Source organism: Odontesthes bonariensis, chromosome 4 (genome assembly GCF_027942865.1).
Source record: "Odontesthes bonariensis isolate fOdoBon6 chromosome 4, fOdoBon6.hap1, whole genome shotgun sequence".
Taxonomy (NCBI): domain Eukaryota; kingdom Metazoa; phylum Chordata; class Actinopteri; order Atheriniformes; family Atherinopsidae; genus Odontesthes; species Odontesthes bonariensis.
This window is the reverse complement of record NC_134509.1, coordinates 25,498,781-25,516,423: the sequence shown is the minus strand read 5'-3', so window position 1 is coordinate 25,516,423 and position 17,643 is coordinate 25,498,781. Positions and strand designations below refer to the sequence as shown.

Here is a 17,643-nt window from a genome sequence, read left to right as displayed (position 1 = left end):
AGTGAAACCTTAGAATTAAAGTGTGTGTACTTTCTTTTTTACCTGACTGTATATGACAATAAAATAGTGAAGCTGAAGGTTGTCAAGAATGGCACTGAAAGCTGTGAAGAGGAGAATAAAGTAAAAACAAAGGAGTGGTGGACAGCTTTACACTGCAGTACTCCATTCTAGATTACATTAGTGGCAGCTGCTTCCTTTGTGCAGTTTTATGGCCTGGCCCCAAGAAAAAGCTGCTAAAATTTCATTTAATCTGCTGCAGAAACTCAAGTGTCTATCAGCCACTCAAACAAGGGAGACTAAAAGCCCTATGCTCATATAACTAAGGCAAAATAACACTAATAATATATCTCTCCATAGCCATACAGGCCGACATTTTGTGTAACCAAAGAGAGCTTGCCTGTGTCGCCGGTGCATGGGAAACTGGCCTGCTCTCCCAGTCCTTGAGCAGGTCCTTAATGGTGTGTGAGGAAGCCAGACAACGTTCTTCTTCTTCCCTCCATCTATCCCCCCTTTATCTTCACCTCCTGTTCATCCTTCCAAGTCATTAGCTTATGTTAATCGCTTAAACCACCAAGAGTAAACCCCAATTTCATATAGTATGCCCCTATTGTAAAGAGCAGATGAATATCTAACTGCTACTGCTGAATTATCAACATAAAATTATACAACTGGACCTATATTTTGAGCTAATTTGTAATAACTTCTTGTCATTCTTAAACACATGTGTGATTAATTGGAATTCAATCCTTGTTCAGTTTACCTTGTTTAAACATATATTACAGATCCATAACAAACAAAAAAAATCTAAGTCCAGTTCCGTAGATTCAACATACAATTGATCCTTTCTGGTGGATCTGAATCATCCTTAAATGTGCTTTGTGAGAACAATGCTTCTAACCTGCAAACCCTGGACAAAGGATGCTAAACAACTTTTACCAAACACTTAAGGCCATAAGCTGACCTAAAGTATTTAAAGGACAAAAATCATAATTCAACAAACTCCTTTTTAACTGTAAGAATGATATGAAAAATTTAATTCCAGCTTTATCCTTTAAAAACTCATTCTTCATATAAACTACCCCCTCAATATCCTGCTCCCTCAGAACTAGATACCCCAAAGTACAAATGCACATATCGTTTAGCTATGTTAGCCTGACACAGGGATGGAGCTTTGAGGGCAGGACTAACTGACAAAAAGTAGCAGCACAGGCGGCGGTTAGGCGCAATTTCCTTCCTGATCTTAGGGTTCACAAGGCAACATGTCCACATGCATCCACATACATTGAATTGAGACAAACTGAAGGGAAGGTTAGGGGTGAGGAGGTATGTAACTCACTAATACAACTGTTGAGGCACAGGGCAAAAAGATGAGGAGGAGGACGAAAGGGGCCTCTTTTCTTCAACTTCTTAGGTAAAAAGATGGAAAGGGAGGAAAAGAATTTGTGGAGAGAATAAGGAAACTGAGAGAATACAGGAAAAGACCAGAGGACCAAGAAGAGAAACATCAGGAGGGGCTTATAACAACCCGTCTGGTCAAGATCCTTTCTCCATGTGTTTGAATGGCATGTATCACAGATGACAAGAGTAAGCTTATGACTTTATATCCCTCTGGAGTAGGTCTCACTTGCACACTGCTCATCCACTCTGGACTGGCTTCAGCTTAAGAAACTGACAACATTGTGTGAGAACAATGAAGTATAGCTACATATATGGAAAAAGTTGTTGATCTTTTTTCTTGTCTTGCATGACAGGCAGGTCTTTCTTCTCACTGTCAAATCCACACAATTCATAGATTCATAGTAATGTCTACCATGTGCCTGACACGTTTTTGCTTTACTTGTTGAGGAAAGTTTGAGGCATTTTCTACATATCACGGGGTTTGGAGGGCATGTAGGAGCTGTGAGTTCAGTGATACCTTGACAATCTGTAATAAAGATGCTTTAACACAGCAGGAACCTGCAGGTTCTTATGGCTCTGGTAATTTAGGTGAAATGAGGAAGCAATTTACATTAATGGGAAAAAATCACCTAAAGCTCAGTGATTAGCACATTTTATATTGTTTAACACATACAAGTAGTGTAAAAGGTTACAGTGTATTTTCAAAGAGTGTTATGTTGTCATTTAATTACTAAGTGCTTTGACTTCATTCAGTCTCTGCTCCCTGTGATGACAGGACTTGCATAGCTGTTTCCACTTCTAGTAATACGAGTACAGTTTCAATCTTTTCATATAACTTGTTAAAAGAACAGATTCATCTTTTTTTCAAAAGACAAGACAGGTCATTTTAATCCAAGTGACATTAGACAGGAAGCAGAATGTACAAAAAGTGCTGATTGCAATGTGAATTGCTTGGCCAAGGATATGTAATAGCTCTTTGAAACCCCTGAAATTAATTTAATAAAGATGTTGGCTCAAAAAAACTGCTAATGGACGTTCACCCTTACCTCATCCATTTAAAAAATGTTTACTAAAGGCAACTAATGTTAGAAAGAAAGCATGCAAATTCAAGGGAAAGCAACACAGACACAAATGAGTGCTAATGAAGACATGGAAAGCAGTGGGGGGTGAGGGGGGGATGCGCAAGGGCAAATTAACCTTTTTAATTGGAGAGTGGTAGCCCTCTTTGGACCCTGCAGTTGGATCCAGAGTGCTGACAGATGATGAGAGGGAAATGGCAGGCCTATTACAGGCAATCTGGCCCTGGAACTTGGCAGACCACTGCAGTACCAGAGCCTGGGGAGAACAGGGCATGTCCAGCATGGAAAGCACTCCCTGCCAGACCGCTCACTGGCAGAGAGGAGCTTGCCTCAATAAAGGTATAAATAGAGAATAGTTATCTTGGCACTTTGAACTATGGGGTAAAGGGTTGTCATAAGGGAGTCTGGTTTCTTGTGTGATAACAAAATACTACCTGGTCAAGAAAAAGGAGAAGGGCTTTGCTTTAATGAAAGGGAGGGAGAACCAGTCTGACAGGTATGAGAGAAGACAACAGCCAGAGAGGGCGGTTTATAGGTGAGGAAACGCACAATGAAAAAATCACACACCATCTATGTCAACCTGACTTTGTTCTAGTGCACACAATGAATTTTCAAATCTAATACGTCTACACTGTGTTCTGCCAGATTCAGAAGAAAAAAAATCAGAGAGGATAACTTCCTGTCTGTCTGTGTCTCTGGATGCGAGAGCCTTGTTTATGTCTGGGGAAACAAGGAAAACAAACATCAAGGTCAGAGACGCTGTTGTCTGTCCAAACGATAGATAGCCCCCTCTTAACATGGCTGCGGGCTTGTTTTAACATATACACCCCCAGGGAGGACACCAGGATTTAGATAGAACCCTTAGGCTGGATTTCATTTAGAATACCTAGATCTCTACAGTTTTAGAGCTATTCCCCAAGCTCACCTGATACATCAGAGACACTTCACAGTCAACAGCACAAAGTCAGAAAGAAAGATACTTCTCAAAATCTCTTTGCACAAACTTATCATAAAGCAAAATGTTATGCCATGCTCTATTCACTCAGTCCCAGCCTTGACATTCATATCTCAGTGTCCGGCCGACAGTTGGAGTAAGCATAATCCTGATGCATGCTCTTTAAAGCTGACCTCATTAGCCAGACATTCACAGGCATCTCTGGGTCATCTTTTCTAATACAAAGAGTAGCCAGTCACTATCTTAGGACTTCAATCCCTGCCCTTTATCCCTTTGTCAGTCCAAACTTCTATCCACACATTTCTCTTTTTTGTCCACCTCTAACTCCTCTGTCCAGCTGTCCTGAATGATGTATTCTAATGCATTCAGAGTAAGGCACAAAGTGGAGGACCATAGTGGACTGCTTTTAGTCCCATCATGTGTAGCCATCCAAAGGACGGTTTGAAAGTCCATAAAGTCTCACACTCTATTTGTCCATGTGTATGTATAGACATTTATGTGTATCTAGAAGCATCATCTGCCTGAATCTCATGCACTCAACTCTCGCTTGCAAATTTTTCCATCACTCTCTCTTGTCTTTGTATCGGCCTCTGTCCATGATACACACACACACACACACACACACACACACGCATACACACACACACTTATACACCAGACACATGGCCGGAGAGAGCAGACTGCCATCTGGGAGTAGTGGCCGGCTTTGTCTAGGGGTGGGAGTGAAAGCGCCAACAAGCGCCCCCTTTAATACAAGCACACACATATAAACCATACACACAACCCTTCCAACAGCACCCATCACCCTTCACATCCAACTGCTCTAAGTGTGAGAGCTCTTCTCATACAATCTGCACATATACATATGCAAATTAGCAGGGGGGCATTATAAAAACAGCCATCGTCTCACACACACATACACGCAGAAGCAAGATATTTAGTTGGCCTCTGAACCAAAACAGCCAGACAAGTGTTTTGGAGAAGAAAACACACATTTCTCAGAAATAGAGCAGGAACTGGAAGGCTGGGAGAAAAGTGGGAAGATAAAAAGAAAAACCTTCTCTACAAATAATAAACTAATCTGTACATGTGTGAAATACATGCAAATGGGATTGCATGCATTTACATGGTGACGTGCACAAGCACTTGCACGCACATACACTCAAACATACATTATCCATGTTTGCCCCGCAGCATGCATATAATTCACACATAAAGACTCCCTTCATCCATTGACACAAGATGTCATAACATCTGTCCAGTGTCCTCAGGTTAGACAACACACATTTCATACAAATTTGAAATCATTTCTACACACATCAGGCATTTGGGTTTATGAATTTATTCCAAATTTTTAACAATAAAAAAATTTGAAATAAAGATATTTGACACATGATGAATTGTACTTGAACTTTTAACTCTTTGTCTTCTGTCTTTTTGTCATTATCAAAACTCTCAAAACCCAGAGTGAATAAAAAAATAACAGAAAAGGATGCAAACAGGAGCATAGAAAAAGGAAGTGACAGACAGAAACCTGCAAGTCTAACTGGAAAGTCACTTGTGCTTTAGTAATGATCAAATTTATGTTTTGCTCTACATTTTTCACTTTGATATTGTGACCACATGCTTGTCCGAAACTTTAATCATCAAGTCAATTGTTGAAAGAAATTAAATTAAGAATGCAATAGTCCAAAGCAAGGATTACATTTACTTGAAAGAGCTTTGTGAACTGCCATGTTGATGCATGGTTGGTTTGTAAACAAAAAGCATATCAATTCTAATAGCGAACAACCTTCTCTAAAAACTTAAAGGACACATCTAAGTTATAATTATGAATTCACACGCAAGGTTTCCATTCCTGAAACAAATGAAAATGCACTATAAGAGATATTGTTACATGTAGAACTGACACAAATGAAAGGGTTCTTGCCCACACAGCACAACAGTCTTCAATATCAAATTCTTTCCCCCAGTTTTCCCCACTCTCATGTTTGCTGTAATGTTTTCAGTACACAATAGCCGCAGTGGTGCTAAGCTCATGTTGCCCCATCAAGAGTACAGCACCAACAACAACCAAACACTCTTCCCACCCTGTTTACGACCAGATCCATTGGTCTCTCACTTTGTTCCCACGCTCTCTTGCTTCTTTCTTCTCTCCTCTGCATTGTCTTGTGCCCTCAGGTTAGAGGTTCTCTCTGTTTCCTACACTAAAGCCTGGAAAACAGAGGAGGAGAACGAGACGAGGAGAGCTGAAGGGAGAGGAGAGTGAGAGGAAGGCCAGGCAACAAGGCCTGTCCGTCAGCCTCTTTCGGCCTGGCTGACTAACCAGTCTAAACTGGTTCTGACATAGGTGAACCAGAGATAGGTGTCCTGTCTCGCCTCTGGACAAAAAGGAACCATGGTGGCATTCCATCTATAGTCAGCAGGTACCAAGGAAGCATGCATCTGTGTGTGTGTAGTTGCATGTGTGTGTGTGCCTGTCTCCCAAGACCTTTGAGGCCTGGATCATTGCCAAGTTCATCTGTTAATGGACAGCTACTAGGAGAGTTTCCCCATCCCCCTCTTTCCCTCCTCACTGTCTCTCCAGCAGCCGTGCCTGCTCACGACCCCCCCTTAACCTCCCCAACCCCCACCCAGGCCTGCTCAGATACAGGGCCACACTCTCCCTCTTCCTCCACTCCCTTTCTCTTCCATCCCCTGAAAGCTATATCATTCCCTTTCTCCCTCTTCTTCTTCTCCTCCTTACTGCCCCCCAACGCCCTGTGCTTCTCCTATTCAAGATAAACAGAGTGCTTCAAGTTCAGGGGACACCCTGGGACCCTTTAACAAAGCCATCTATCATGCTGTCTGCCTGAGACTCCTTTGGCCATAGTAGGCTCTGCTGCTGCTTCTATGTCTGTCTCACAGTCTTTATGTGTGAGTGTGAACACCCAAAGGCTGGACACAGACCAGCCAACCAGCCCATAAACCCTAACTAGCTGCTTGCACTAGCTGATCCGGAGCTGGACAATTTCTTCATTGTGTCTCTCTTTCCCTCCTGGCCCCTCTAAGACCACAGCAAAGAAAGATGAACCCCCCACCCCTAAAAGAGACAATCTCTCAACATGAAAGAACACTACAGAGCAAGAAACAGCATGTGCATGTAAACCTCCCCACCAAGGAGACAGACTCTGCTGACCCCTCACTCATTCCCCTCAAGTCAAACTGTGGGACGATTAACCAACTGTCAACGATAGCTTAATGGTCTGGGAATAAGAGACTGACAGAGGGCCTCGAAGCTCTGTGTAAACTCTGTGGAGATTATGAGTGGTACGCAAGAGAGCGAAAGAAAACAGAAAGAGGGAATTCCTGTTCATATAATGATCCTACAACATTTATGGGTAAGGTTATCAGGAAAGCGGTTTTGTGTATTCAAACTCAAGTTGGTTTTAAAGAAGCATGCTGGAAGAAGTAGAATAACAATCGTAAATGTAAAAAAAATAATGAATTTAATTAATTGATTTATTTCTTTATTTTCATTGTACCTGTGCTCAGTAGATATTCATTTTGATCGGGTGAATTTCCACAGTATTTTGCATGAAGAGACAACAACAGCACATGCTTCCACATCACACTGATAAGGACTGTTGCATTAAGCTCTCTCTAGGCATCACATCATGACATCATGGTCATCAAACATTTTTTTATTTGTCACCCTCCCTCTTTACACTCTGTTTAATTCCTACCTCTGTCCTCCCATATCAGTCCAACAAACAGCAACAACATCCGCCCCAAAACCCCAGCAGCTGCTGTCATCTCCAGGCTGCTTGAGAGGGGGACCAGCCTGCAGGTTTTAGAGCTCTAAATAATCCATTAGATGTTATCAAGTTGTAGCAGGGCAATGCCATTCTGCTAGGAACCATCAATCTTTCATAAGTCCCAGACACTGCGTGCATTTGGATGCTCTACCAGAAACTCTCCACTCCATCTATCCCATCCAAATAACAGAACTGCACGCAAACTTGGATATGTACATACAGTCAGGCAGACATCCCCACACAGAGTCAACAAATACACATGCTGACATAATTGCAGCCAGGTACATGCTCTTGCACTCAAGCTCAAGCAGAAACAACTTGGAAAGAGCTTGTTTAAAGAACATCCAGGTCTACATTCATTGTGTTGCATTTTTTACACGCATTCCTGCTCATCCCACTTTCAATCCAAAACAACATTTTGAGCCAATGCTCAAAATTAACACAGCCTACACAGTTTTTCACTACACATCACACAGACTTTCCTTACACGCTCTCCCTCCCTCCCTTCCCTTCTTGCCGTGGCCTGGCAGGCAGGCAGGCAGGCAGGGCAGACATGTTCAGAATGTGCTCCGGTAATGGGCTAATCAAAAATGCAAAACAATTGGCAATTACTGCGCGGGGCCCTAATGGTCATTAGAATTTACAACAAGGTAATGAACTGAGAGTCAGCTCAGTCCATGCATATTCATAAAGCAATCAGGCCTTTGAAGATTAAAGAAGCGCTTCAAATTTAAATGAGGGCGCCAGCATGTTATCAGTGAGATTCAGACTGCAAAAGTAAAGGGTGCCTGGGACAGGAGTGTGCATGTATGAGTGTGTGTATGTGTGGCATGAGGGCTGGGGGTCAGTATGGGGGATGGAGTGGAGGTGTGAGTATGTGTGTGCACGCATGCATCCGTGCATAAGTGATCACCGTCAGTATCCGTGCCAGTTTTGTTTTTGTGCCAGTTTGTGACTGCATGCTTTTGTGTAAAGCAAACTACATTGCACCAATACCATCTTACAGCCCGAAGTGATTTGATAAATTAATATTCTCTCAAAAATGAATGAACGTCATTATCTTCTGATCAATGTTTAAAAGATGTGGGATTTGAATTTAAGATCAAATGAACGTTTAACTTGAACTATTACAAGACGATGAGGGTTTTGAATACCCTGGAGGGATAAAGCTTCCTGTTAGTATACATTTATGAAAAACTGCAACAGCAGACATCCCTTGCATGTACTTGGTAAAACACCCATAGACTTGCACCGACCCACACATGCACACACGGAAAGGGATGGGAGTTTTAACAAGTGTAACGTCAAACATAGGGGCCCCCTCTGTCCTGTATCTTTCTGGTTGAGATAAGGCAGGTGAGACACAGCTGCAGCTGACCACCTACCCTCATACAAATGGTACAAATAGACTCACACAGAATGACACATGATTTTGGCAGGCCAAATCCTACATAGAGGGTGGAAATACTGAAAAGGCTGATAGTGACAGGATCAGCGGATTCAGACTAAAATGATGCCCTCGTCCCTGTGGCTCTGGCATGGCCTTAGCATTATCTCTGTGGGTGTCAGAAAGACAAAGCATCTGTGATACAACACTGGAGAGTTAATCACAACAGTCACAACAGCAATACCAAGGATTAAGATGACGTTCTCAATATTGATACAGGTTAGAAAAAATGTGACATCAACTTGTAAAGAAAAACCAAATGATCAAATGATTTACAAAATTATGACAAAAGTGGATTGTTTTAGAAACCATCAAAAAGAAAACTGCCTCGTCAAAATTTGTTCTCATTCTCACCCAAAACTAACCTGCCTGCTTCTTAAAATATCGTGTCTGTCCTTTCTGTTCTGATCTGTCACTTCCTGAGCTGCAGCTGTATCAAAGCCACTTTCTCTACTCTGTTTCTGTTCTGTCTAAAAATAAAGTCATTAACCTGCAGGTGGGGAAGCCGGCGGCTGGTGTGACAGGCCCTGACGCTGTCAGACGACCCCTGACCCAGAGATGCGACTGCCTGCCATGCTATTGACAGGACAGCGGCAAGACACACTGATTTCTGAGAATGCTTTTTCATCTAGCGTGATGTGGCTGTGGACAAACAAGGTTGTTTCTGTCGTATAGCTTGGTCTGACAGTAGGTAAAGGGGAAAGAAAGAGACGTTGAATGTGTGTCCGACTCCCTCTGTGGCCAAATCTGCAAGAGTGAAAATGAGCTCTAGAGTGGATGTTGGAAGCCATTAAGAGGTGCAGACACGCTAATGTAGCCAAAACTTTCAGTGTCCAGTTCCCTGAGGCAAACCACTGGAGCGATGCGAGAGGAGAGCATGAGTTAGGGACAGCGAGGGAATGGATGGAGGGTGCTAAAATAAGGATCATATGTTTCTGACAGAGCTAATCAACTCACAACACATCATGGGTCCCCTCCCACAATACAGTATTCCAGACAAAACACAGGTTCACAGAAGAGAGTTTATACCATGTGTGTAGGTACGTAACTGTCAAGGAGAAGAGTTCATTGTTGTGCTCAGAAAACAAGGTTTTTGGTGTGTGTGTGTGTGTGTGTGTGTGTGTGTGTGTGTGTGTGTGTGTGTGTGTGTGTGTGTGTGTGTGTGTGTGTTTGAATGGGCCTCTTTATGTGCAGTCGTGTGCATGTTTGTGTTTGTGTGGGTCTGTGTTTGTGTGCATACTTCAACTAGTCTCCACCTGAATGGCCTGAGGCTGTAATGCTGGGGTTGTTAGAAGACAAACAGAGACACAGGAAGCCCAAGCCAGGAGCCCCTGAGGACAGTACTCACATATGCAAACACACACACACACACACGTACATCCTACTGCTACCCATAAGTATACACATACACCCCTGCTGTCAGTCACACACACGTAGCCATCACCTCACTGTACGTTTTGCCTCATGAACTCACAAAACAGATACACCTACGCTGACTCGCTTTAACACACACACGTGTTTAAGTCAAGCCTGTCTTTCAGGCCCACCGGTGTGTGCCAAGTTTGGCCTGGCATGGTCCAAAGAGGGGTGTCCTCAGGCGAGGCTTGCCAAGTCAAAGACTCTTTCATGTTCAGCCTGCACACCCAGAGTAGTAAAGATTTAACAAACAGCACCAAGCATATGTTTCTGTCCGTTCCTCACTCACACACACACTCACACAAAGCTATAAACCATTTAAGTGCTCAAAACCACACTCATACACACACATAAATGTGCATATATAGACATGCATTAACACCACATCCGCACTCAAGATGTGAGCATCCACTAGTCTTCAGGTCTTGAATGCAGTCAGTGCCACTAACATTTAATCCAACAACAAAGGCTGTTAAACCTCCTTCGACAACATTTGTGGGTGTTTGGAGCTTGGCTTCAGAATACAAAAATGTCCTCGATGAAAAATTCATCCTTAAAACCATTCCTGTTCACCTTCATTACAACTTAGCGGAGCCCGCTGCCAAAAATAGGACTGATTTTATCACAGCCCAAAGCGACAGTACAATCAAATTAGAGTCAGTTTTTGCAGACAATGGAGTGCTTATATTAAAGTATTAGCCGGTGTCTAATAATTACAGCGGCACACATCTGTGCCTTTTCAGTATCAATTTAAGTGATCACAAAAACAAAGGCACCGCATATAAACTTGGACAATGCCCCCATACGACTGCATGCACACATGCATGCTGGACGCTAGACAAAATATCAACACCAAGGAGCCCATCCATCTCACAACTAACACACACGCTCACCACTGCCCAGCCCCCCAGGTTCCGCATGATGGATACCCAGATAGATACCCAGTGTGTACATGTATGTGCGTAGGGAAGTGGGGGGTGGAGAAAGTGGCAAAGTGCCAACACAGAGCCTGCTAAACACCTTTGTCTCCACAACACACAGGGAGAAAACAGGACAGGCGAGCTTCTGCAGGAAAACACAGTGCAGCCACAGAGAGGTGTTACAAGAAATATTGCTCCGTTGTTAGGATGTTTTCCTCCTCATAGAGGAAAAAAGGGGAAAGGTGGCTGCCATAATTGACTCAGTATCGATTCAGAGTCCAAGTTACAATAGAGGCAGTGCTCTGGAAAGAAGCAGAGGTGTGAGATGGTGGTTGAGTTGCACAGCTACAATGGCCTCATTAACACATGTGGCTATGCTGGTGAGAATGTAAAAGGTGCTAATGTTGGAATGGATAAGTAGAGAGCCAAAATTATGTGATAATACAAGCACAAAAAAATTGTGCTACATTTATACAATCCAGCAAAGACAAATGATTTGTAGATTTGTTCGAATTATGGTATGTAGAACGTGCAGAATCCTATATACAGTAGTGTCGTACATCCAAAATCATAACAAAGAATGGCCTATTGCGCCAATTACTCAATATAGGAAGACCAAACAGTTTTCTGTACTGGTAACAATCACGTTTGGCCACCAGTATGCTTATCTAATCCTGATCATGGGCTGAGAAACCATCATCTGCTTTTTTTCTGGGCCATCCATAATCTGTAGACAAGCTTCCATGTCTCTATGCATATCTTAAATTGTTTATCATGCAAATGACGGGACGCAGGCTGCTCTGCTCTCTCCTAACGGCCCACAGCTCCAGACAGCAGACCCCAACCCCAGCTGCAGTCATGAGGCTCCCAGACGGCCTCAGCTGTCCCTTAGACAGACCGAAAGGCAGAGCTTCATCTCCATCTCCGGATGTATTACAGATTGCCCCCTCATCCCTCCCCCATCTCCCCCACCTTCACGTTCAACCATCCTGGGTGTCAGCCCCCTCTTGTCCAGCAAAATCTTTCCTTAACCTAGTCCCAGCCTTTGCCTTTATAAACTGCTGTATGGAAATCCATCTGTGTCAAATGATATTTCAGGAAGTGGGGTGGGCAGTGGAGGGGCCACCTTCAAGTTCAGGGCTGCAACTTATAATCTACTCCCTTGGAATGACCTGGGAATGAAGCAAGTGTGGGGACAGTTTGTATTGAGATGGCTCAGCTCGGTGTCAGCCTCTAACTGAGCAGGGTAAAAGAACATGGCAGCTAGCATATGGAGCATGGGGTGGCTCACTGGCACTGCCAGTCTGGATCCATCAATCTGGGATGCAGAAAAAATTGGTGTGTGTGTTTGTGGGGGGGGGGGGTAGTTGCTTGTATGCACATGAGAGTAATGTGGTGTCTATGCTGCATAGTGGATGCATCTTCTGTTTGACCCCAAAATCTCTTGCAGGTTTATTTATTTGCTGCAAATTGTTGTAATGGGACAACAACAAAATCAGATGACTTGTTACTCCAACAAACAGCCCAATTAATCTAATCATCACTAACCCAAGCAAATACTGACTGCTATAACACAAGGTCCAAAGACATAAGGCCTATAAATAAAGCTCTGCTCACAATGCCAGTGACCTTATGATATCATTTGAACTCCGCTGCATGATGATATAAATTAGAAAAGAAAAGCATGTTTGAACAGCTGACAAGGCCAAGAGGCATGTCAGATGTGTATGTGTGCATGTGTTTGAGGACGTTTGTGTATAAAACCACATGCGTATGTACACAATGATACTCAAAAAACTGTACATTAATGAACAGCAATTATTCTGGATCACAGGGGGCTAACTAACCCATAATAAAAACAGTAGAACTATACAAATCCATCTGCAAAGATGCAGCACTGAGTAACACAGCACAGTAGTGAAAATGATCGAATTTTGTCTGTGTTTAGCTTGTATTGGCTTTAAATTAAATCACAACTGCCCAGACAATCAGCACAATCTGGCACCTGCTATCAGCTCGGTTAAAGGAAAGGAACAAACATTCAAATGGGCTGGTCAAAATCAAAGCCTGCTCTATAAAACCAGTCATAAGGGACTCATGCTTGTTTGCGCAGCGACTCATGTTTTCTCTGCAGCCTCATTTAGCCCCGTGGACAGCCAACAAACCAACTAGCCATCTTAAGAAGTCCTTAATTACTCAAATCAAGAAAAACACCGACAATTAGTGGCTGTAGAGTTCCTCAAATAAACACTTCTTCGCTCATAGATAATTACATTCTTCTGTATCGCTTTTTAATTTTAGCATCAGAGTAAGTCTTTACAGGCGCATATTTGAGGGCAGAAGAGATACTGTATGACAGTGTAATAAGCCAGTGAGGGATAGAGATACATCTCTAAACACCACATGAGAGAGAATTTGAAGTCAACAGGATCTGAGCACATCTGTGATGCAGGACAAACAAAAAGAAAGTCATCTCTGCTTTCTCTCTGTCTCTTTCTTTTTCAGTCTGTCTGTTTTCATCTATCTGTGTGTCTTTTTTACTGCAAATGTTTCCGTTTCTCACAATCATTTTCAAGAGGGCTGTTCTTCATTTGGGTTCATGACTCAGCTGAGGGAAATTCGCAGCTCCTAAATGGGGCAGCAGATATTTCACACCCTGGTTATGCAGATTTGATACATCCCTAGTACCAAAGGCAAACCAAATACATCTCAAGGAGTTTCTGTTTTCCTGTGAAATAAACTGTCTTTGAACCACTCCACACCTTTAGATCTTAAAGACTCGCTGAACACTTCTTTCTCCCTGCTCATCAGTGCTCTCTTGCATGGCAGCCATTTTAAGCACCCATTGTGTTTACCTGTGACATTCTCCTGCTTGGGGATTATTCCTTGCAAGGGCGCAGATAAACAATCCTCGTCCTGCGGCGACACCTGAACCGCCACCTCCACAGGTTGACGCCCCCTTCTAGGGAGGTGATGTTGGGTTCGCGAGTGCGAGGAGGTCGTGGACAGGGGCGAGGCGAGTGGGGAGGATGGAGGCCTGTCCAGAGGTTTGTCCACACAGAGGCTACCGTGGCACTGCCTCCGTTTGTGTTCAATGAACAGTAGAATGTCAGCCAGGGGAAAGCGGGAGTGGCACTGGCCGCAGGTAAGCAGGTCCTGGTCCCCTTTCAGGGGCTCGCCCTGAGCCACTCCCAGCCTGGGAAAGTCCTGAGAGTCTTCTTCCGGTAAAACACCTGAGAGCGGCTCAGCTGGATGAGCAGACAAAAGAGAGAACATTAATATAATGGTCAGTGAGAAGCAGCAGTTTTGTGAAAGAATGATCATTGAGACTCACACTGCTACCACATATCATTACAGATGTCTACAAGAATAAGGTCAGGTTTTAAAGTGTGTCTACAACATTTTTAGGAAAAAAAGAAGAGAGAAAGAGAGCACACAGACAGCTTCGATAAGGACTGACATGTTCAGCTTGCAGGCAGCAGTCAAACGATTAAGTTGCTTGACCCTCTTTATTGTGCTGCCAATCTCGCTTTTTTAATGAACCTAACACCTCTGAGAATCAAAAAATAGATTCTAATTTGAGTTCAAGATGATTGGACCCCATTTCGTTAAAAGTGCTGGGATCTCGTGAACCAAGGTTAGACATTGAGGGGTTGGATGTGGAGTAGGTCCCTGAAGTACTAACAGAGAGAGAAGAGAGACGAGAGGAGAGAGGGAGCATTTTAAAAGAAGTAATCTCACCACATGGTAAACGACATTGGGCACCCCAACTGGGGTGTTGAGATAAGATGTGATGAATTCTTGCCGCTGGTACAACCTTTAATTCTGCATCAGGTCAGATGAGAAGGTGGTGTGGGACTATGCGAGATTGGCCCTGTTACTTGTATGTTCAACTGCATTAAAGATGAAGGTACGCGCTCCTATTTTACCAGAGCTTATCTTAACCGATTTATGCAACGGACACAGGCGAGATGTGAGGTTGGCTTCGTTGGAAAGATTTTCTTCAAACCAAATAATCTCATTTTGATGCCAAAGCAAAAGTGATGTGAATCACTTTGAAAACTAAAATACAATTCTTTTTTTCAGATATCTTTTTCAGATAATTTTAGGTAGTTTAAGCCAGCCCATCCCACTGGACTACTGAACACGTCTCTTTCCTAATCAGGAAAATCATTCGGCCTGTCTTCATTTGACATTGTAGATTAACATGAATCTCTGTAATAACAATGGATTGATGGTTTCATTCCACCTGAAATAACATTTCTAATTAATTTTCTAATAAATTTTGAGAAAATATGCATGGATCAAGCACTCTTTTTATATCCATACAAACAGGAACTAGTGTCCATTAGCTTTATGACAGCTCATAATTAGCCCCAAAAGAAAACTATGCAGTATGATAATGCAATCGAGTATTTTTCTGTCCAAATTAGTAATATGAGTGTAAACAAACATAACCAATATACTAAAGTAGGCATCAAACCCCAAAATAAAATTAGAAAGGCATTTGTTTTCCTGTTTTTCCATGAAAGCAGACTTTTAAAAGCTTTTTTTCTGAACTGTCTTTTAATATACTGAATATATATTTATTGTTTTTCTCAAAAAGGAAAAAAACGTGAACATCAAATATGCAATCACTTATTTCTGCTAAAACGATCCTCAACATGCGCTTGGTTAAGCAGCACAAGGACAAAGTGGATCAAGTTCGTGCTCAAAAGTGGCCAATAGGACTATAATCATAGTGCGCCCCCCACTGGCAATACTTCTGACAATTATCCAATAAATGAGGGAGTTCGTGTTGCGAGATCATAATTGGTTTCGACGGAAATTTGAACAGCACGCAGCGACACGTTAACAGCAATAATAGCCGTAATAATGGCAAAATAAATATGCCGGCTCTTAATCTGCACCATCAATTTAGGCGATATAAAAACAACATGAATATTTGGAGTCTCCACGTTCACTAACGCGCCGAGTGCATTGATAAAGCAGTTACTGGCGACCTGCTGTCATTCGCCGAATTGTGGGGAAACAATTCTTCTGCATATACATTTTTTTTCTATTGTGCGTAAAAGCTGCCATAAAGTCTAAATCAATTCCTGCGTTTTTATCACTCACGTGCGTAAAACGACTTCCCTGCTTGTCTCTCTCTCTCGTTATCATCATACAGTATCGTGCGCGGACTATTTATGTTTTATCAATGCAACCTATTTCCGTTGATTCTACTTACACGAGCATATACTGGATACACATAGTTTAAATATCAGAAGGGATAAAGTATGGCAAAGAAATTGCATTTGTTGAAAGTAGCGCACACAATTGTGAGTGGTGTATGTAAACACCACTTCCCTGTGTCCAAACTGGCGCAAACATCTGTAAATACGTTCTTAAATGAGAAATAAGCGAGGCTCTTGTTGTGTGGTGGCTGCACAAGCAACACATGTTAACTTAGAGGTGAACGGCAGCAGCTGTGAGCCTGCGCTGCTCCTTTCACATATAGGCAAAGGTCTCTGGCCATAAAGCTCGTGCATGCCCTTTAATGGCGAAAGAAACCTTGAAGGCTGTGTTATACAACAGTTAAACTAACTCAACTTCTCTGTCACGTTGTTAATAAACTTTCACCAGGATATTCCACATTCATTTAAAGATAGCTCGTGTCTTGTTTGGGTTTTGTAATTTCGCTCAGGACAGCGGAGGGTCCGTTCATAGGCTACTCTTATCTATTACAATCCCCCGGGGAAGTTGCCCTAAACGAAAGAAAACAAGACGTGGATCGCTGAGAGGTACAACCACAGCAAATAAATCAAGCGGTGATTTAAACTCTACTTACGCGAAAACTCCCGTTTGCTCAAGTGCTGGGGTTTGCCTTGCTTGCGGCGAGACATGGTTGGTTTAGTGGCGGCTTTTCAGCTGAGTTCACATTGGGAAATCCGTTCCTACAAGGTAGACTCCAAATGAAATATCTTCATTGATGCGACTGTCATCCAGATGGAAAAAAAGAAACCGAGCTGCAGATCATACAGAGCGTGATGCGTAACGCGCTACGGGCTGTGTGGAGCTCTTCATGACTTTTTCGCAAAGAGAGAGTGATGGGGGTACAGCGAAGCCCCCTGAGCTGCAAGTTCAAGTGCGGACGTGACGTTCCTGCGAACTTGAACGTCAGGCAGTGGATGGACATACAAAACATGGGCAGGGCAAAGACTGCCTGTGGGAGGGGGCCAATTCTTAATGGAAGCCAATGGACACTCATTATGGGCTACCTATGGCCGAAGAAAAAAGAGACACCCCGAAGAAACCAATGGACGAAGGGGATCAAGGGGGCTGGGCTACGAGGGAGAGACAGAGACTACTAGTTGTTATAGAGGAGCAGTACAAAGCGCATGAACAAGGATAGTGGAACCCCAACTCTGGTTTAATGCTCATATGAATATGCAGTGCATATGTAAATTCACAGCGCACACAGGATTTCACCTTATTACATACATATGGGAAAAGAGAATAGTGTTTATTCTACTACTTAAACTGAATTAGATCTTAGTGCCATGACAGGCCTCCTTATTTTTGTTGAATGCGTTGGCTTTTTATAAGAACCTCATAAGAAATTTAGTCATTTCGGGTTTTGCTCAACTTT

The 17,643-nt window shown here is 42.8% G+C and overlaps 1 protein-coding gene across 1 annotated transcript in view; it reads right to left on the bottom strand.

Annotated features, from left to right (window-relative positions):
• The window catches only part of LOC142378802 (BCL11 transcription factor A-like), a 34,211-nt gene extending 17,030 nt beyond the window's left edge, over positions 1 to 17,181 (bottom strand). Inside the window, exons 1-2 of the mRNA XM_075463691.1 lie at positions 16,843 to 17,181; positions 13,868 to 14,260 (exon numbers count right to left, since the gene is read on the bottom strand). Of these exons, the coding sequence (XP_075319806.1) occupies positions 13,868 to 14,260; positions 16,843 to 16,897 (448 nt within the window). The 5' untranslated portion in view covers positions 16,898 to 17,181. The remainder of the gene's footprint in view (positions 1 to 13,867; positions 14,261 to 16,842) is intronic.
• Positions 17,182 to 17,643: the final 462 nt, after the last annotated feature.